Raw genomic sequence first — 22,500 nt, 5'->3', positions numbered from 1 at the left:
TTTAGTTTTGTCATCAATACCTTGGAGTTTAAGTTTTGTCATCAATACCTTGGGGTTTTAGTTTTGTCATCAATACCTTGGGGTTTTAGTTTTGCCATCAATACCTTGGGGTTTTAGTTTTGCCATCAATACCTTGGAGTTTTAGTTTTGTCATCAATACCTTGGGGTTTTAGTTTTGCCATCAATACCTTGGGGTTTTAGTTTTGCCATCAATACCTTGGAGTTTTAGTTTTGTCATCAATACCTTGGGGTTTTAGTTTTGTCATCAATACCTTGGGGTTTTAGTTTTGTCATCAATACCTTGGGGTTTTAGTTTTGCCATCAATACCTTGGAGTTTTAGTTTTGTCATCAATACCTTGGGGTTTTAGTTTTGCCATCAATACCTTGGGGTTTTAGTTTTGTCATCAATACCTTGGGGTTTTAGTTTTGCCATCAATACCTTGGGGTTTTAGTTTTGTCATCAATACCTTGGAGTTTTAGTTTTGTCATCAATACCTTGGGGTTTTAGTTTTGCCATCAATACCTTGGGGTTTTAGTTTTGTCATCAATACCTTGGAGTTTTAGTTTTGCCATCAATACCTTGGAGTTTTAGTTTTGCCATCAATACCTTGGGGTTTTAGTTTTGTCATCAATACCTTGGGGTTTTAGTTTTGTCATCAATACCTTGGAGTTTTAGTTTTGTCATCAATACCTTGGGGTTTTAGTTTTGTCATCAATACCTTGGGGTTTTAGTTTTGTCATCAATACCTTGGGGTTTTAGTTTTGTCATCAATACCTTGGGGTTTTAGTTTTGTCATCAATACCTTGGGGTTTTAGTTTTGTCATCAATACCTTGGGGTTTTAGTTTTGTCATCAATACCTTGGGGTTTTAGTTTTGTCATCAATACCTTGGGGTTTTAGTTTTGTCATCAATACCTTGGAGTTTTAGTTTTGTCATCAATACCTTGGGGTTTTAGTTTTGTCATCAATACCTTGGGGTTTTAGTTTTGCCATCAATACCTTGGGGTTTTAGTTTTGTCATCAATACCTTGGGGTTTTAGTTTTGACATGAATACCTTGGGGTTTTAGTTTTGTCATCAATACCTTGGGGTTTTAGTTTTGTCATCAATACCTTGGGGTTTTAGTTTTGTCATCAATACCTTGGAGTTTTAGTTTTGACATCAATACCTTGGGGTTTTAGTTTTGTCATCAATACCTTGGGGTTTTAGTTTTGTCATCAATACCTTGGGGTTTTAGTTTTGTCATCAATACCTTGGGGTTTTAGTTTTGTCATCAATACCTTGGGGTTTTAGTTTTGCCATCAATACCTTGGGGTTTTAGTTTTGTCATCAATACCTTGGGGTTTTAGTTTTGCCATCAATACCTTGGGGTTTTAGTTTTGTCATCAATACCTTGGAGTTTTAGTTTTGTCATCAATACCTTGGGGTTTTAGTTTTGCCATCAATACCTTGGGGTTTTAGTTTTGTCATCAATACCTTGGAGTTTTAGTTTTGCCATCAATACCTTGGAGTTTTAGTTTTGCCATCAATACCTTGGGGTTTTAGTTTTGTCATCAATACCTTGGGGTTTTAGTTTTGTCATCAATACCTTGGAGTTTTAGTTTTGTCATCAATACCTTGGGGTTTTAGTTTTGTCATCAATACCTTGGGGTTTTAGTTTTGTCATCAATACCTTGGGGTTTTAGTTTTGTCATCAATACCTTGGGGTTTTAGTTTTGTCATCAATACCTTGGGGTTTTAGTTTTGTCATCAATACCTTGGGGTTTTAGTTTTGTCATCAATACCTTGGGGTTTTAGTTTTGTCATCAATACCTTGGGGTTTTAGTTTTGTCATCAATACCTTGGAGTTTTAGTTTTGTCATCAATACCTTGGGGTTTTAGTTTTGTCATCAATACCTTGGGGTTTTAGTTTTGCCATCAATACCTTGGGGTTTTAGTTTTGTCATCAATACCTTGGGGTTTTAGTTTTGACATGAATACCTTGGGGTTTTAGTTTTGTCATCAATACCTTGGGGTTTTAGTTTTGTCATCAATACCTTGGGGTTTTAGTTTTGTCATCAATACCTTGGAGTTTTAGTTTTGACATCAATACCTTGGGGTTTTAGTTTTGTCATCAATACCTTGGGGTTTTAGTTTTGTCATCAATACCTTGGGGTTTTAGTTTTGTCATCAATACCTTGGGGTTTTAGTTTTGTCATCAATACCTTGGGGTTTTAGTTTTGTCATCAATACCTTGGGGTTTTAGTTTTGTCATCAATACCTTGGGGTTTTAGTTTTGTCATCAATACCTTGGGGTTTTAGTTTTGTCATCAATACCTTGGGGTTTTAGTTTTGTCATCAATACCTTGGGGTTTTAGTTTTGTCATCAATACCTTGGGGTTTTAGTTTTGTCATCAATACCTTGGAGTTTTAGTTTTGTCATCAATACCTTGGGGTTTTAGTTTTGTCATCAATACCTTGGGGTTTTAGTTTTGCCATCAATACCTTGGGGTTTTAGTTTTGTCATCAATACCTTGGGGTTTTAGTTTTGACATGAATACCTTGAGGTTTTAGTTTTGTCATCAATACCTTGGGGTTTTAGTTTTGTCATCAATACCTTGGGGTTTTAGTTTTGTCATCAATACCTTGGAGTTTTAGTTTTGACATCAATACCTTGGGGTTTTAGTTTTGTCATCAATACCTTGGGGTTTTAGTTTTGTCATCAATACCTTGGGGTTTTAGTTTTGTCATCAATACCTTGGGGTTTTAGTTTTGTCATCAATACCTTGGGGTTTTAGTTTTGTCATCAATACCTTGGGGTTTTAGTTTTGTCATCAATACCTTGGGGTTTTAGTTTTGACATCAATACCTTGGGGTTTTAGTTTTGTCATCAATACCTTGGGGTTTTAGTTTTGCCATCAATACCTTGGGGTTTTAGTTTTGTTTTCAACATCATTCTTTTTGTTTGGAATACTAATAATTATGTTCTCAACTTCAGAAGTTTTGCTTCTAAAGTAACTCTAACTGAAGGACTGCACCACATAATAACACTATAACTCTATGAAATGTGCTTAAAGCGGCCATCTTTAATTTAATCACTAACAGTGTTCTCACCGCCACAGTAAAAAGTTGAGGGATGGGTCTGGAGAAATGCAACCACTCTCAAATCCATAGACTATGCTATGGATGCAAAGACTGACCACCTATGATGCCAAATAGTTGTAACCATGTTTTGAGGCTACACAGTGTTTGTTTACATTTACTTTTTTTACAAACATTGGAGTTTTCTTACATGTAAAACCGCACATTTGACAAGTGCTTTTTTGGCAAAGGAGTATGTGCATGTCTGTGTGTGTGTGTGAACAGACAAGTAAGAACAGGTCTTCCCCACTAGCCCTGAAGCCCAGCCTTTCTGCATGTGAAATGTGATGGACCAAGTCACTACACAGAAATCAAAGTGCCTCTCCAGAAATCAACCTTCTCCAGAAATCAACCTTCTCCAGAAATCAACCTTCTCCAGACCAAGAAAGGGACAGAAAAACAAGAGTAAAGAAGAAATATGTGCTGTGCCAACTACAGTACTATACTATAACATTACTATAGTACTATACTATAACAGTACATTACTATAGTACTATACCATAACATTACTATAGTACTATACTATAACATTACTATAGTACTATACTATAACATTACATTACTATAGTACTATACTATAACATTGCTATAGCACTATGCTATAACATTACTATAGTACTATACTATAACATTACTATAGTACTATACTATAACATTACTATAGTACTATACTATAACATTACATTACTATAGTACTATACCATAACATTACTATAGTACTATACTATACCGGCACTATAGTACTATACTATAACATTATGATAGTACTGTACCATACCATTACTATAGTATTATACTATAACAGTACTATAGTACTATACTATAACATTAATATAGTACTATACTATAACATTACTATAGTACTATACTATAACATTACTATAGTACTATACTATAACAGTACTATAGTACTATACTATAACATTACTATAGTACTGTACTATAACATTACTATAGTACTGTACCATACCATTAGTATAGTACTATACTATAACATTACTATAGTACTATACTATACCATTACTATAGTACTATACTATAACATTACTATAGTACTATACTATAACATTACTATAGTACTATACCATATCATTACTATAGTACTACACTATAACATTACTATAGTGCTATACTATAACATTTTCATAGTACTATACTATAACAATACTATAGTACTATACTATAACATTACCACAGTACTATACTATAACATTACCACATTACTATACTATAACATTACTATAGTACTATACTATAACATTACTATAGTACTATACCATAGCATTACTATAGTACTACACTATAACATTACTATAGTACTATCCTATAACATTACTATAGTACTATACCATGCCATTACTATAGTACTACACTATAAAATTACTATAGTATTATACTATAACATAGGGGCGGCAGGGTAGCCTAGTGGTTAGAGCGTTGGACTAGTAACCGGAAGGTTGCGAGTTCAAACCCCCGAGCTGACAAGGTAGAAATCTGTCGTTCTGCCCCTGAACAGGCAGTTAACCCACTGTTCCCAGGCCGTCATTGAAAATAAGAATTTGTTCTTAACTGACTTGCCTGGTTAAATAAAGGTAAAATAAAAAAATAAAATAAAAATTCCTATAGTACTAATGCTATAGCATTACTACAGTACTATACTAGAACATTCGACCATTACTATAGTACTATACTAGAGCATTGCTATAGTACTGTACAAGAACATTGCCATAGTACTATACTACAACATTACTACAATACTATACTTTAACATGACTGCAGTACTATACATTACTATACATTATACATATATACATTATACATTACTGCAGCACTATACTTTAACATTACCACAGTACTATACTATAACATTACTGCAGTACTATACTATCTCATTACCACAGTACTATACTTTAACATTACTGCAGTACTATACCATACCATTACTACAGTACTATACTATAACATTACTGTGATACTATACTATATCATTACCGCAGTACTACACTATCTCATTACTGCAGTACTATACCATAACATTACTGCAGTACTATACTACGACATTGCTGCGGTACTAAACTATAACATTACTATAGTACTATACTATATCATTACCGCAGTACTATACTATATCATTACCGCAGTACTATACTATAAAATTTCTGCAGTACTATACTATAATTTCTGCCATACTATACTACAACATTACCACAGTACCATGCTATAACATCACTACAGTACTATACTATAACATTTCTGCAGTACTATACTATAATTTCTGCCATACTATACTACAACATGACTACAGTACCATGCTATAACATCACTACAGTACTATACTATAATTTCTGCCATACTATACTACAACATTACCACAGTACCATGCTATAACATCACTACAGTACTATACTATAACATTGCTGCAGTACTATACTATAACATTACTGCAGTACTATACTACAACATGACCACAGTACTATACTATGGCATTACTGCAGTACTATACTATAACATTACTACGGTACTATACTATAACATTACTGCGGTACTATACTATAACATTGCTATTGTACTATACTAGAGTGTAGTGACAGTGAAATAACATTTCTTAACACCATGAAAACATTGTTAAGAATCAGAGGACGTAAAGAAGCCGCCTGAGGATCGGTCATGTGGGACGTGGTTGTGATGACATGTTATTTTCCGTTGAAAGCTCATACCTGGAGTTCAGACAGAGATGATTGAGTCCCAAATAGCATGTTAATCCCTATATTATAGTGCACTACTTTTGACCAGAGCCCTATGGGTCCTATGGTCAAAAGTAGTGCACTACACTGTAGATAGAATAGGGTTCCATTCGGGATGCAGGTAATATTATTGTCATTAGAAAGCTCTCACCTGCAGTCCAGACAGAGATGAGAACAGAGCAGGACTGGGCTGCTGTCTCCTGGTGTCCACTAGCACCGTAAGGCCTTGGTCACGCCTCTCGCTCCTGAAACCAGAAACAAAACCCATCAGGGTGATCTTGTGAATTGGTTAGTCCTTGCGTCATCTCTCCTCTCCCCTGTAACTATTCCACAGGTTGTTGCTGTACATCAGAATGTGTTCTCAGTCAAATGACCTGGTAAAATAAGGGTTAAATAATATATATATGTATAGCCCCATTATGAGAGTGGTTACGCTATACTATAACATTACTATAGTACTATACTAAAGCATTACAACAGTACTATACTATAACATTACTATAGTACTATACTATAACATTACTACAGTACAATACTATAACATTACTACAGTACTATACTATATCATTACTACAGTACTATGCTATAACATTGCTACAGTACTATGCTATAACATTACTATAGTACTATACTATAACATTACTATAGTACTATACTATAACATTACTACAGTACAATACTATAACATTACTACAGTACTATACTATATCATTACTACAGTACTATACTATAACATTGCTACAGTACTATACTAAACATTACTACAGTACTATGCTATAGCATTACTATAGTACTATACTACCACATTACTACAGTACTATACTAGTGGCTCCAGACCCATTTCTCAGCTGTTTCCCAAAAAGTGTTGAGGTGCCTACTTTGTTATTGTTTGAATCCCAGAATGCCCCCTTAAAAGGAACACCATCTAGTAACTAAAGCCTGGACGGGGTTTCAGCAGATGAAACCGGAGTGCGGCTGGTTGACTGACTGACCTGAGTGTTGAATAGTAGTAACCCAGGAGACAGGTGAGGTCTTTGGCCGTGCAGCTCTCCCCAGCCCACACCCTCCCCCGCGTGCACACCTGCAGCACCGCCCGCCCGCTGAGGTCTCTGTTACCTGGAAGAGAGGGGGGGGGGGGGGGGTCAGCGCTCACTCATAGTCAAGTAGACCTTATGGGTGCTTCCCAAATGGTACCCTAATCTCTATATAAAGTAGTGCGCTACATTTTGACCAAAGTCCTGTGGGCCCTGTTCAAAAGTAGTGCACTACAAAGGGAATACTGTAGGTTGCTATTTGGGACGTAGAGAAAGTGACCTGTCTGTTGTTAAGTGTTTGTCGTCATCCCAGGCCCCACAGCACAGCTCAACATACTGCTTTAGTTCAGGATGGCATCTCCTCTTACACACATCTGATCCAGTCTAAGTCATTTAATAGGCTCCTATTATTCTACATAGAACATTCCCACTCCTACTGAGAACATGCGCCCCAAGCTTCATGTGTCACATGGGAGTAAACACTTCATATGTCACATGGGAGTAAACACTTCATATGTCACATGGGAGTAAACACTTCATATGTCACATGGGAGTAAACACTTCATATGTCACATGGGAGTAAACACTTCATATGTCACATGGGAGTGAACATTTCATATGTCACATGGGAGTAAACATTTCATATGTCACATGGGAGTAAACACTTCATATGTCACATGGGAGTAAACATTTCATATGTCACATGGGAGTAAACACTTCATATGTCACATGGGAGTAAACACTTCATATGTCACATGGGAGTAAACACTTCATACAGTATGATGGCACCAGAGGCCAGTGTGTGTGTGTGTGTGTCACCTACCAGGTAAGTGTGTGTCACCTACCAGGTAAGATGATGGCCCCAGAGGCCAGTAGTTCTGGGTTGACCTCTGACACCAGGTTGGGGAGGTGACAGTTAGGGGGTGACCCTGGGGCTGGGGCCAGCTGGATGAGGACTTCATTAGAAGGTTTGGGGGGGTGATGGTGTGACTGTGCTCCATCCTGACTGTGCCGCATGGGGTTAGTGCTGGTGCCACCTTCATGGATCGCTAAAGAGAACCAAGACAAAAATTCTATCATTTCAGACAGTATGCCGATGTTAAAAATTTTATAATTTCAGACAGTATGCTGCTGTTAAAAATTGTATAATTTCAGACAGTATGCTGATGTTAAAAATGGTATAAGTTCAGCACCTGTGCTGATGTTAGTGTCTATTGTTCAAACTGTGGAATAAAAATCCCTGTCTGAATACCGATTCATTATAATCACTCTATTTATTGTTCAACAAAATGACCACAGAAAGAGGTCATCATTTCACCTCAATGTGTACATCTCTTACATCATAAACCTAAAACCACTATAAACATCATTCAACCTACTTTAATTAGGAATCAACCAGAAAAAGGTTTTAAAAAACACCTACAGGGGTAGATAGATAGAGGGAGAGAAGGGAATGAGGGAAGGAAGGGAGGGATCGAGAGAGAGAGAGAGCGAGAGGAGAGAGAGTAAGAGAGCGAGAGGGGGAGAGAGCGAGAGGGAGAGAGCGAGAGCGAGAGAGAGAGGAGAGAGGGTGAGGAGTGAGAGAGAGGGAGAGCGAGAGAGAGATGAAGAGAGAGAGGAAGAGAGAGAGGGAGAGAGGGAGAGAGGAGAGAGAGAGCGAGAGAGAGAGAGAGAGAGAGAGAGGAGCGAGAGAGAGAGAGAGGGAGAGAGAGAGAGGAAGAGAGAGAGAAAGAGAGAGAGAGGGAGAGAGAGAGAGAGGAGCGAGAGAGAGAGGGAGAGAGAGAGAGAGGAAGAGAGAGAGAGAAAGAGAGAGAGAGAGGGAGAGAGAGAAAGCGAAATAGAGAGGGGGGATGTATAATCAGGGACTGCTCTTCCAGACTGAGTCACTGCAGAGACCAGGTGTTCCGTCTGACTCACTGATACCAGGCCTGGGTTCAAATACTAACTGAAATCTTTCAAATACTTTTAGCATTTGCTTTAGTCTGCCTGGAGTGCCAGATGGGCGGGGACTATTCTACTGGTTCCCTTGCACTAGGCAAACTCAGTCAAGCCCAGCTAAAATACGTGAAATGATTTCAAATAGTATTTGAACCCAGGTCTGTCAGCTACTATAAAATAAAACTCTGGATCACAGACAGACTCCCAACGCCCCACTAACAGGAATGTAGCTCCTGACGTTCCCGACTGGTACCAACCACTGTTATAGCTTACACACGTTCTCCCTTTCTCCTATCCCTCTGGCTGGGGCTGGCTACAGGCTGGCTACAAGGCTGGCAGCTCTCACACTCAGCATATACAGCCCAGATCTGGGTTCATATTGTATTAAAAATGTTTTTCATGGTTTCAATTGTGAATAGTCCTCTTCAAAATGGTCGCCGACCACTCAGGCAGAGGGGGCTGCTGAGGGGAGGATGGCTCATAATAATGGCCGGAATGGAGTGAATGGAATGGCATCAAACACAGAATGTGTTCACCCAATTCCAGCCATTACACTCCATTCCAGCCATTACACTCCATTACACTCCATTCCAGCCATTACACTCCATTACACTCCATTCCAGCCATTACACTCCATTACACTCCATTCCAGCCATTACACTCCATTCCAGACATTACACTCCATTACACTCCATTCCAGCCATTACACTCCATTACACTCCATTCCAGACATTACACTCCATTCCAGCCATTACACTCCATTCCAGACATTACACTCCATTCCAGTCATTACACTCCATTCCAGCCATTACACTCCATTACACTCCATTCCAGCCATTACACTCCATTCCAGCCATTACACTCCATTCCAGACATTACACTCCATTCCAGCCATTACACTCCATTCCAGACATTACACTCCATTCCAGTCATTACACTCCATTCCAGCCATTACACTCCATTACACTCCATTCCAGCCATTACACTCCATTCCAGCCATTACACTCCATTCCAGCCATTACACTCCATTCCAGCCATTACACTCCATTCCAGCCATTACACTCCATTACACTCCATTACAGACATTACACTCCATTACACTCCATTCCAGCCATTACACTCCATTCCAGACATTACACTCCATTACACTCCATTCCAGCCATTACACTCCATTCCAGCCATTACACTCCATTCCAGACATTACACTCCATTCCAGCCATTACACTCCATTCCAGCCATTACACTCCATTCCAGCCATTACACTCCATTCCAGTCATTACACTCCATTCCAGACATTACACTCCATTACACTCCATTCCAGACATTACACTCCATTACACTCCATTCCAGACATTACACTCCATTACACTCCATTCCAGACATTACACTCCATTCCAGTCATTACACTCCATTCCAGTCATTACACTCCATTCCAGCCATTAAACTCCATTCCAGACATTACACTCCATTCCAGTCATTACACTCCATTCCAGCCATTACACTCCATTCCAGCCATTACACTCCATTCCAGCCATTACACTCCATTCCAGCCATTACACTCCATTCCAGCCATTACACTCCATTACACTCCATTCCAGACATTACACCCCATTACACTCCATTCCAGCCATTACACTCCATTACACTCCATTCCAGCCATTACACTCCATTCCAGACATTACACTCCATTACACTCCATTCCAGACATTACACTCCATTACACTCCATTCCAGCCATTACACTCCATTCCAGCCATTACACTCCATTACACTCCATTCCAGACATTACACCCCATTACACTCCATTCCAGCCATTACACTCCATTACACTCCATTCCAGCCATTACACTCCATTCCAGACATTACACTCCATTACACTCCATTCCAGACATTACACTCCATTCCAGCCATTACACTCCATTACACTCCATTCCAGACATTACACTCCATTACACTCCATTCCAGACATTACACTCCATTCCAGACATTACACTCCATTCCAGTCATTACACTCCATTCCAGCCATTACACTCCATTACACTCCATTCCAGCCATTACACTCCATTCCAGCCATTACACTCCATTACACTCCATTACAGACATTACACTCCATTCCAGCCATTACACTCCATTCCAGACATTACACTCCATTACACTCCATTCCAGCCATTACACTCCATTCCAGACATTACACTCCATTCCAGTCATTACACTCCATTCCAGACATTACACTCCATTACACTCCATTCCAGACATTACACTCCATTCCAGTCATTACACTCCATTCCAGCCATTACACTCCATTCCAGACATTACACTCCATTCCAGTCATTACACTCCATTCCAGCCATTACACTCCATTCCAGACATTACACTCCATTACACTCCATTCCAGACATTACACTCCATTCCAGACATTACACTCCATTACACTCCATTCCAGCCATTACACTCCATTCCAGCCATTACACTCCATTACACTCCATTCCAGCCATTACACTCCATTACACTCCATTCCAGCCATTACACTCCATTCCAGACATTACACTCCATTACACTCCATTCCAGCCATTACACTCCATTCCACTCCATTCCAGTCATTACACTCCATTCCAGCCATTACACTCCATTACACTCCATTCCAGCCATTACACTCCATTCCAGACATTATTATGAGCCGTCCTCCCCTCAGCAGCCTCCACAGGGTCATCTAATACCTGGTAGAAAGTAAAGCAACAAATGATATGGCCACGCCCGGACATAAAAACCTTACCATAAAAGCCATTGTTCATACGTCTTCAAAGTTGTCAATGTGTGAAGACAGAGAATGTATAGATGGGGTGTCTCTGAACCATGTATGAGACTAGGAGTAGTGTGTTTACAACCATCTCTAACTGGCCCCCTTGTGTTGTCCTAGCCCATCCCCTCCGAGCCTAGCCCATCCCCTGCGAGCCTAGCCCATCCCCTCCGAGCCTAGCCCATCCCCTCCGAGCCTAGCCCATCCCCTCCGAGCCTAGCCCATCCCCTCCGAGCCTAGCCCATCCCATCCCCTCCCCTCCGAGCCTAGCCCATCCCCTCTGAGCCTAGCCCATCCCCTCCGAGCCTAGCCCATCCCCTCCGAGCCTAGCCCATCCCATCCCCTCCCCTCCGAGCCTAGCCCATCCCCTCTGAGCCTAGCCCATCCCATCCCCTCCCCTCCGAGCCTAGCCCATCCCCTCTGAGCCTAGCCCATCCCCTCCGAGCCTAGCCCATCCCCTCCGAGCCTAGCCCATCCCATCCCCTCCCCTCCGAGCCTAGCCCATCCCCTCCGAGCCTAGCCCATCCCATCCCCTCCCCTCCGAGCCTAGCCCATCCCCTCTGAGCCTAGCCCATCCCCTCCGAGCCTATCTCCTCCCTGCCTCTCCCTTCCCAGCATAGCCTCCCCTCCCAGTCCCTCCAAACATCTCCCTGCCCCTCCCTTCCAAGCCGAGCCCCTCCCCTTCCAGCCTGTTCCCTCCCCTCCCATCATAGGCCCTCCGAGCTTAGCCTCTCCCTTCCCAGCCTAGCCCCCTTTTGTCCTCAGGCACTAAATGTAGTACTTCCTGTGTGACTGGCTGTGGCCGTGCGGCCAGCGATCCTGTTCGCAGCAAACTTCCTACATTGCTTTGTTTTGTCAGGAAGTTATAAAATGTAGAGCCAAGCCTCTCCTGCATTGTACCCAGTGTAAGCCTGGGTTGTATACGGCGTTTCACAGCCTTCTAAGCCATCAATGCAGCCAGGACCTGGCCACACATTTTTCAACCACACATTTCTGTCTGTCAGAGAACGAAACGGTCTGGACTAGCAAATATAGGATGCATCCCAAATGGTACCCTATTCCCTACATATATTACACTGAGTGTACAAAGCATTGAAATCACAAAGGGGGACATGAATGACTGTACGCTTGTATTGACTGTACGTTTGTTTATTTAATGTGTTACTCTGTGTTGTTGTTTTTGTCGAACTGCTTTGCTTTATCTTGGCCAGGTCGCAGTTGTAAATGAGAACCTAGCGGCACTGAAAACCTAGCGGCACTGAAAACCTAGTGGCACTAAATGTAAATTGTTTTCAACTAGCCTACCTGGTTAAATAAAGGTGTTCTCAACTAGTCTACCTGGTTAAATAAAGGTGTTCTCAACTAGCCTACCTGGTTAAATAAAGGTGTTCTCAACTAGTCTACCTGGTTAAATAAAGGTGTTCTCAACTAGTCTACCTGGTTAAATAAAGGTGTTCTCAACTAGCCTACCTGGTTAAATAAAGGTGTTCTCAACTAGTCTACCTGGTTAAATAAAGGTGTTCTCAACTAGTCTACCTGGTTAAATAAAGGTGTTCTCAACTAGTCTACCTGGTTAAATAAAGGTGAAATAATACATCTATAAATAAAAATGAAAACAAATGAAGCAATGGTCACCACAGCCATTACCATCTCACATGGTGGATGGGCGTAATTCCATCCCTTCTCAAAGTGAGGGAGGGTTTTGTTTTCAGAATAAAGTCCTGAAAAAAGTCAGTTGGTTCACTGGTTCTCATGTTACTCAGGTGAATGGACCTTACATGAGGACAGGTTAAGGGGTTTTCCCCTGCATTCAGCCCCAGTGGAGGAGGGGGGCACAATGAATGCTATTGTACAGGAGGCAACTCATATGTCTGGGACCAGAGTCGAGCACAGCCCAGTCCCACATTCACTGGAAGGTCATCTCACTGTGTGTGTGAACCTAGCGCCAGTGTGTGTGAACCTAGCACCACTGTGTGTGTGTGTGTGTGTGTGTGTGTGTGTGTGTGTGTGTGTGTTTCCCTCCTACGTCTGGTTGGTTACAGGATCCTCTGAGGTTTCTTGTCCACCAAGGTCTCAATGGGCTCTAGGTTTTCAGTGGCTCTGGGTTTTCAGTGGCTCTAGGTTTTCAGTGGCTCTAGGTTTTCAGTGGCGCTAGGTTTTCAGTGGCTCTAGGTTTTCAGTGGCTCTAGGTTTTCATTGGCTCTAGGTTTTCAGTGGCTCTAGGTTTTCAGTGGCTCTAGGTTTTCAGGGGCTCTAGGTTTTCAATGGAGCTACATTTTCAGGGGCTCTAGGTTTTCAATGGAGCTACGTTTTCAGTGGCTCTATGTTTTCAATGGCTTTAGGTTTTCAGTGGCTTTAGGTTTTCAGTGGCTTTAGGTTTTCAGTGGCACTAGGTTTTCAGTGTCGCTAGGTTTTCAGTGCCGCTAGGTTTTCAGTGCCGCTAGGTTTTCAGTGGCAGTAGGTTTTCAGTGCCGCTAGGTTTTCAGTGGCACTAGGTTTTCAGTGCCGCTAGGTTTTCAGTGGCAGTAGGTTTTCAGTGGCACTAGGTTTTCAGTTCTGCTAGGTTTTCAGTGTGTAAAAATGGGCTTCAGCTTGGTACTGTTGTATTGCTCTGCCATGAGGTCCTGGCAGGCAGAAATCCATCATTGTTGAGGGAGATACTGACATCGTGGGGTAGTTGTACTATATACAGTTATGGGTTCTGGAATGATATGTTTCATAGGGCCGTATTTATAAATCAAATCAAATCAAATCTTATTTGTCACATACACATGGTTAGCAGATGTTAATGCGAGTGTAGCGAAATGCTTGTGCTTCTAGTTCCGACAATGCAGTAATAACCAACAAGTAATCTAACTAACAATTCCAAAACTACTGTCTTATACACAGTGTAAGGGGATAAAGAATATGTACATAAGGATATATGAATGAGTGATGGTACAGAGCAGCATAGGCAGGATACAGTAGATGGTATCGAGTACAGTATATACATGAGGTGAGTATGTAAACAAAGTGGCATAGTTAAAGTGGCTAGTGATACATGTATACATAAGGATGCAGTCGATGATATAGAGTACAGTATATACGTATGCATATGAGATTAATAATGTAGGGTAAGTAACATTATATAAGGTAGCATTGTTTAAAGTGGCTAGTGATATATTTACATCATTTCCCATCAATTCCCATTATTAAAGTGGCTGGAGTTGAGTCAGTGTCAGTGTCAGTGTGTTGGCAGCAGCCACTCAATGTTAGTGGTGGCTGTTTAACAGTCTGATGGCCTTGAGATAGAAGCTGTTTTTCAGTCTCTCGGTCCCAGCTTTGATGCACCTGTACTGACCTCGCCTTCTGGATGATAGCAGGGTGAACAGGCAGTGGCTCGGGTGTTTGATGTCCTTGATGATCTTTATGGCCTTCCTGTAACATCGGGTGGTGTAGGTGTCCTGGAGGGCAGGTAGTTTGCCCCCGGTGATGCGTTGTGCAGACCTCACTACCCTCTGGAGAGCCTTACGGTTGTGGGCGGAGCAGTTGCCGTACCAGGCGGTGATACAGCCCGCCAGGATGCTCTCGATTGTGCATCTGTAGAAGTTTGTGAGTGCTTTTGGTGACAAACCAAATTTCTTCAGCCTCCTGAGGTTGAAGAGGCGCTGCTGCGCCTTCTTCACGATGCTGTCTGTGTGAGTGGACCAATTCAGTTTGTCTGTGATGTGTATGCCGAGGAACTTAAAACTTGCTACCCTCTCCACTACTGTTCCATCGATGTGGATAGGGGGGTGTTCCCTCTGCTGTTTCCTGAAGTCCACAATCATCTCCTTAGTTTTGTTGACGTTGAGTGTGAGGTTATTTTCCTGACACCACACTCCGAGGGCCCTCACCTCCTCCCTGTAGGCCGTCTCGTCGTTGTTGGTAATCAAGCCTACTTGATGATTGAGTTGGAGGCGTGCGTGGCCACGCAGTCGTGGGTGAACAGGGAGTACAGGAGAGGGCTCAGAACGCACCCTTGTGGGGCCCCAGTGTTGAGGATCAGCGGGGTGGAGATGTTGTTGCCTACCCTCACCACCTGGGGGCGGCCCGTCAGGAAGTTCAGTACCCAGTTGCACAGGGCGGGGTCGAGACCCAGGGTCTCGAGCTTGATGACGAGCTTGGAGGGTACTATGGTGTTGAATGCCGAGCTGTAGTCGATGAACAGCATTCTCACATAGGTATTCCTCTTGTCCAGATGGGTTAGGGCAGTGTGCAGTGTGGTTGAGATTGCATCGTTTGTGGACCTATTTGGGCGGTAAGCAAATTGGAGTGGGTCTAGGGTGTCGGGTAGGGTGGAGGTGATATGGTCCTTGACTAGTCTCTCAAAGCACTTCATGATGACGGAAGTGAGTGCTACGGGGCGGTAGTCGTTTAGCTCAGTTACCTTAGCTTTCTTGGGAACAGGAACAATGGTGATATAGGGATTGATTGAATATGTCCGTAAACACACCGGCCAGCTGGTCTGCGCATGCTCTGAGGGCGCGGCTGGGGATGCCGTCTGGGCCTGCAGCCCTGCGAGGGTTAACACGTTTAAATGTCTTACGCACCTCGGCTGCAGTGAAGGAGAGTCCGCATGTTTTCGTTGCAGGCTGTGTCAGTGGCACTGTATTGTCCTCAAAGCGGGCAAAAAAGTTATTTAGTCTGCCTGGGAGCAGGACATCCTGGTCCGTGACTGGGCTGGATTTCTTCTTGTAGTCCGTGATTGACTGTAGACCCTGCCACATGCCTCTTGTGTCTGAGCCGTTGAATTGAGATTCTACTTAGTCTCTGTACTGACGCTTAGCTTGTTTGATAGCCTTGCGGAGGGAATAGCTGCACTGTTTGTATTCGGTCATGTCACCAGTCACCTTGCCCTGATTCAAAGCAGTGGTTCGCGCTTTCAGTTTCACGCGAATGCTGCCATCAATCCACGGTTTCTGGTTAGGGAATGTTGTAATCGTTGCTATGGGAACGACATCTTCAACGCACGTTCTAATGAACTCGCACACTATAGGACCAAGAGATTTTCCTTTTCAGGGCACATGGTCATGGTCTTATCTTTTACCAATCAGGGAAAACCTACCATCCCTGGGCGGAACTGCTGAGTCTGTGTTATTTCACGGGGTTAAATCAACTGAACTGCTGAGTCTGTCATTTCACAGGGTTTAAGGAACTCTTCCGGATTTTGGCAATGAAGAAGTTAGAGGTAGTTGCGTTAACTAGTGTTAGCAGATACACATAGACTTCCAGCCATTGCGCTAATGCTAGTTAGCATTGGCTCACAAAACAACCTCAAGCTTCATTTGAACTGAACATAGAAAATTACAAATGGTATCCACCAGTTCATCTGACTCTGGGGAAGTAGATAAAGGGCCTCGTTGCCAACATCCTGTACTGTATCCCGGCAGGGTAGCCTAGTGGTTAGAGCGTTGGACTAGTAACCGGAAGGTTGCAAGTTCAAACCCCCGAGCTGACAAGGTACAAATCTGTCGTTCTGCCCCTGAACAGGCAGTTAACCCACTGTTCCTAGGCCGTCATTGAAAATAAGAATTTGTTCTTAACTGACTTGCCTAGTTAAATAAAGATAAATAAAATAAATCAACTCACACACTTTCCACATTTCAATACCTGGAAGAGGCAGTGCTACATAAAACAATTTCACAAACCAACTCTTCTGCCCTGCACAGGTGTGTGTGTGTCCAACACCACGTCTGAGCTGTTCCAGGGATGGGCCATACCTGTCTAATAACATATGAAAGCGCATCTACTCACACACACAACCCCCACCACTACCCAAAAAATCTGCACATGAGAACTACAAGCTGTCTCATATCAACAGTGAGTCCAAACCAACACAGGCCTGTAACCCTCATCATGTCAGATCCCTATTACTGCAGGTCATAATTACTCACTGAAACCACAACATGAAACCTGTCTGGAACCAAACCGTGTTTTCAAGGCCGGAGGCCACACCATTTGATACAGTGAGAGAGAAGCCAATGTTTTGATTCAATCTCTATTGGACCCAATGCCAGGGAAAGTGTTTGTCCAAACTGAAGACAACGCTTGAGTTGAGAAATCTAATCACCAACGCACTCTCACAACACTTAGCTGTCTTGTTTCGACTTTTACTGCCTTTGTTGATGTTACATTCTAAAACCAACAATGCAAACTGGTAGAAATGATGTGTTTTCAAAGGAAAAACTGTTTGAAAATATGTATTTTCAAAGGCAAAACTGGTTGATATGATAATTTAATTTCAACCAGTTTAGCCCACTGAATGGACTTTTACCTTTGACAAGCTCCAACCAACTGAGCTACCAGTACACCTGACCTCACTGCTATTTCAATCAATACATATAGCCCAAGCAGAAGTCAAACCCATAACCTTGGTCTATGCAGCATCTTAGTGCAAGCAGGCATCACTACAGTCCCTGGTTTGAATCCAGGCTGTATCACATCCAGCCGTGATTGGGAGTCCCATAGGGCGGGGCACAACTGTCCCAGCGTCGTCCAGGTTTGGCCGGGGTACGCTGCCATTGTAAATAAGAATTTGTTCTTAACTGACTTGCCTAGTTAAATAAAGGTAAAATAAAATGTAGATCACTACATACCAGACTCCTGGAGTCAAACCCATAACCTTGGTCTATACAGCCCTAGTGGGATCATTACATACCAGACTCCAGGAGTCAAACCCATAACCTTGGTCTATACAGCCAGAGTGGGATCATTATATACCAGACTCCTGGAGTCAAACCCATAACCTTGGTCTATACAGCCCTAGTGGGATCATTACATACCAGACTCCAGGAGTCAAACCCATAACCTTGGTCTATACAGCCCTAGTGGGATCATTACATACCAGACTCCAGGAGTCAAACCCATAACCTTGGTCTATACAGCCCTAGTGGGATCATTATATTCAAAACTCCTGGAGTCAAACCCATAACCTTGGTCTATACAGCCCTAGTGGGATCATTATATACCAGACTCCTGGAGTCAAACCCATAACCTTGGTCTATACAGCCCTAGTGGGATCATTATATACCAGACTCCTGGAGTCAAACCCATAACCTTGGTCTATACAGCCCTAGTGGGATCATTATATACCAGACTCCAGGAGTCAAACCCATAACCTTGGTCTATACAGCCCTAGTGGGATCATTATATACCAGACTCCAGGAGTCAAACCCATAACCTTGGTCTATACAGCCCTAGTGGGATCATTATATACCAGACTCCAGGAGTCAAACCCATAACCTTGGTCTATACAGCCCTAGTGGGATCATTATATACCAGACTCCAGGAGTCAAACCCATAACCTTGGTCTATACAGCCCATGTGGGATCATTACATACCAGACTCCAGGAGTCAAACCCATAACCTTGGTCTATACAGCCCTAGTGGGATCATTATATACCAGACTCCTGGAGTCAAACCCATAACCTTGGTCTATACAGCCCTAGTGGGATCATTATATACCAGACTCCAGGAGTCAAACCCATAACCTTGGTCTATACAGCCCTAGTGGGATCATTATATACCAGACTCCTGGAGTCAAACCCATAACCTTGGTCTATACAGCCCTAGTGGGATCATTATATACCAGACTCCAGGAGTCAAACCCATAACCTTGGTCTATACAGCCCTAGTGGGATCATTATATACCAGACTCCTGGAGTCAAACCCATAACCTTGGTCTATACAGCCCTAGTGGGATCATTACATACCAGACTCCAGGAGTCAAACCCATAACCTTGGTCTATACAGCCCTAGTGGGATCATTATATACCAGACTCCTGGAGTCAAACCCATAACCTTGGTCTATACAGCCCTAGTGGGATCATTATATACCAGACTCCTGGAGTCAAACCCATAACCTTGGTCTATACAGCCAGAGTGGGATCATTATATACCAGACTCCTGGAGTCAAACCCATAACCTTGGTCTATACAGCCCTAGTGGGATCATTATATACCAGACTCCTGGAGTCAAACCCATAACCTTGGTCTATACAGCCAGAGTGGGATCATTATATACCAGACTCCTGGAGTCAAACCCATAACCTTGGTCTATACAGCCCTAGTGGGATCATTATATACCAGACTCCTGGAGTCAAACCCATAACCTTGGTCTATACAGCCCTAGTGGGATCATTATATACCAGACTCCAGGAGTCAAACCCATAACCTTGGTCTATACAGCCCTAGTGGGATCATTATATACCAGACTCCTGGAGTCAAACCCATAACCTTGGTCTATACAGCCAGAGTGGGATCATTATATACCAGACTCCTGGAGTCAAACCCATAACCTTGGTCTATACAGCCAGAGTGGGATCATTATATACCAGACTCCAGGAGTCAAACCCATAACCTTGGTCTATACAGCCCATGTGGGATCATTATATACCAGACTCCAGGAGTCAAACCCATAACCTTGGTCTATACAGCCCTAGTGGGATCATTATATACCAGACTCCAGGAGTCAAACCCATAACCTTGGTCTATACAGCCAGAGTGGGATCATTATATACCAGACTCCTGGAGTCAAACCCATAACCTTGGTCTATACAGCCAGAGTGGGATCATTATATACCAGACTCCAGGAGTCAAACCCATAACCTTGGTCTATACAGCCCTAGTGGGATCATTACATACCAGACTCCTGGAGTCAAACCCATAACCTTGGTCTATACAGCCAGAGTGGGATCATTACATACCAGACTCCAGGAGTCAAACCCATAACCTTGGTCTATACAGCCCTAGTGGGATCATTATATACCAGACTCATGCAGTGTTTAAAACAATATACCTGACTCCTGCAGAGTTTAAAACAAAACCCTTGACAAAGACTCTATAATAATAATATTCAGGCCATGCGGACCTATGAGACTTTTTGGTGCCATGTGGGACAAACCCTACATGTTATACTAATCAGTCACATGTTATACTAATCAGTCACATGTTATACTAATCAGTCACATGTTATACTAATCAGTCACATGTTATACTAATCAGTCACATGTTATACTAATCAGTCACATGTTATACTAATCAGTCACATGTTATACTAATCAGTCACATGTTATTCTAATCAGTCACATGTTATACTAATCAGTCATGTTATACTAATCAGTCACATGTTATACTAATCAGTTACATGCTATTCTAATCAGTCACATGTTATACTAATCAGTTACATGCTATTCTAATCAGTTACATGCTATTCTAATCAGTTACATGTTATTCTAATCAGTCACATGTTATTCTAATCAGTCACATGTTATACTAATCAGTCACATGCTATTCTAATCAGTCATATGTTATTCTAATCAGTCACATGTTATATTAATCAGGTTTTTCTACCTGTCTCCTCTCTAACACTGCTCCTCCTGTCTGAGCTGGAGAAGGCAGCCTCCAGGTCCAGCCGTCCGAAGCGCAGGGCATATCCGTTCATCAGCTTCTTTGGTGAGAAGACTCCACTGCTGGCCGAGCCCCCGGAGGAGGAGCGCGCCCGGTGGCCTTTGACCTGGGCTGCCTTGTTAGTCCTCTCCAGAGACTTGGAGCGCCTCTCAGCCCGGGTCTCCAGGGCCCCAGCGTTCCTCAGACCCCTCTGGAGGTACAGGAGAGGCATGCTGGGAGAGAGTCGGGCGGAGTCGGGGTCTCCACCCAGCCATGCCCTGGTCCCCCCTAGCCTGAGCCCACGGAGCCCCTGCTCTCTCTGGGTGGTGGGGGTGGAGGGGCTGGTACCAGGGGTCGAAGTTGGAGATGAGGCATCTTCTCTGGGGCTGAGTGGGCTGAGACCTGGGCATGCAGGACTGTGCTCTGGTCCTTCCTCCAGGATGGACTCAGAGCTAGAGCCCAGGTTCATGGGATTCTGCAGGGCCTCCATGTAGGACTTCCGGAACAGTCTCCGGGTCTCGAAGGACACAGAGTCCCTGGCGTGGCGGGGCCGGCGAGGGTTGGGGTTACTGAGGTCGGTGTTGAACGACAGGGTCCTGGTCCTCTCTCTGGTCCCACCCTGGCCCTCCTCCCCTTCCCACTGGCCCTCCCCCGGACCACCACCACCCTCCCCAGCCAGCCTGTCTGTCTGTGGGCTGCAGGAGTGAGAGTCAGGAGCTGCTCTCAGGCTGTGGTTCTGGTTGTGGTTCTCCATCCGGTGAAGTCCCGGGTTGGGATCCTGTTGGGACCTGCAACTAGTGCTGTTGGGGTCCATTACATGTACCCGCCTGCTCAGGATAGCAGGCTCTGAGAAGGTAGAGTCTGCCCCCTGGGAGTGTAGTGATTCGTGGGAGCTGCGGTGGGAGTCCAGGGTCCCTGTGGATCCACTGGTACTGCAGGCGCTGAGCTGGCCACGGAAGCCCGTGCTGTCGCCCCGCGTCTGCATGATGGCGTCTGCCGTGCTGCTGACGAACAGAGGATTCACCACGTTCTTCCACGGCGTCCGGAACACGACGGTGCCGGTGGTGAGCAACCAGTTCTGCAGCGGATGGAGGTTTCGACCAGCGTCACATTCTGCAGGAAGTCAGCGGTGAAGACGCTGCCGTACATGCTCTCCGGGATGGGGATCTCTGCGATGGCCTGGCCACTGGCCGACAGACATTTTATGACCAGCTTGGCAGCCTTGCGGCCCAGGGGAACCACCTGTAGGTAGAAGTCTCCCTGCTTCAGACGGACCTTATGGAGCGGGGCGAGCTGTAAGACCACTTCTCGTTGATGCAGAAGGGCCAACCCTCATGATAGAACAGCCGGCCGTGGAAACGCACCTGTAGAGGAAGACAATACTTTATTAACCCATACCAGACTGAAATGTGTCTTCTGCTGTATCCAACTCCTCTGATATACACGTACATACACTTTACA

The 22,500-nt window shown here is 43.5% G+C and overlaps 1 protein-coding gene across 1 annotated transcript in view; it reads right to left on the bottom strand.

Annotated features, from left to right (window-relative positions):
• LOC139405664 (pleckstrin homology domain-containing family G member 4B-like) overlaps positions 1–22,203 on the bottom strand; it is a 52,172-nt gene extending 29,969 nt beyond the window's left edge. Inside the window, 5 exon segments of the mRNA XM_071148082.1 lie at positions 6,016–6,109; positions 6,857–6,980; positions 7,744–7,947; positions 21,004–22,143; positions 22,146–22,203. Coding sequence (XP_071004183.1) covers positions 6,016–6,109; positions 6,857–6,980; positions 7,744–7,947; positions 21,004–22,143; positions 22,146–22,188 — 1,605 coding nt within the window. The 5' untranslated portion in view covers positions 22,189–22,203.
• Between the last annotated feature and the right edge of the window lie 297 nt (positions 22,204–22,500).

Source organism: Oncorhynchus clarkii, chromosome 3, assembly GCF_045791955.1.
Source record: "Oncorhynchus clarkii lewisi isolate Uvic-CL-2024 chromosome 3, UVic_Ocla_1.0, whole genome shotgun sequence".
Classification (NCBI taxonomy): Eukaryota; Metazoa; Chordata; class Actinopteri; order Salmoniformes; family Salmonidae; genus Oncorhynchus; species Oncorhynchus clarkii.
This window is presented reverse-complemented; position numbering and strand designations above follow the sequence as displayed.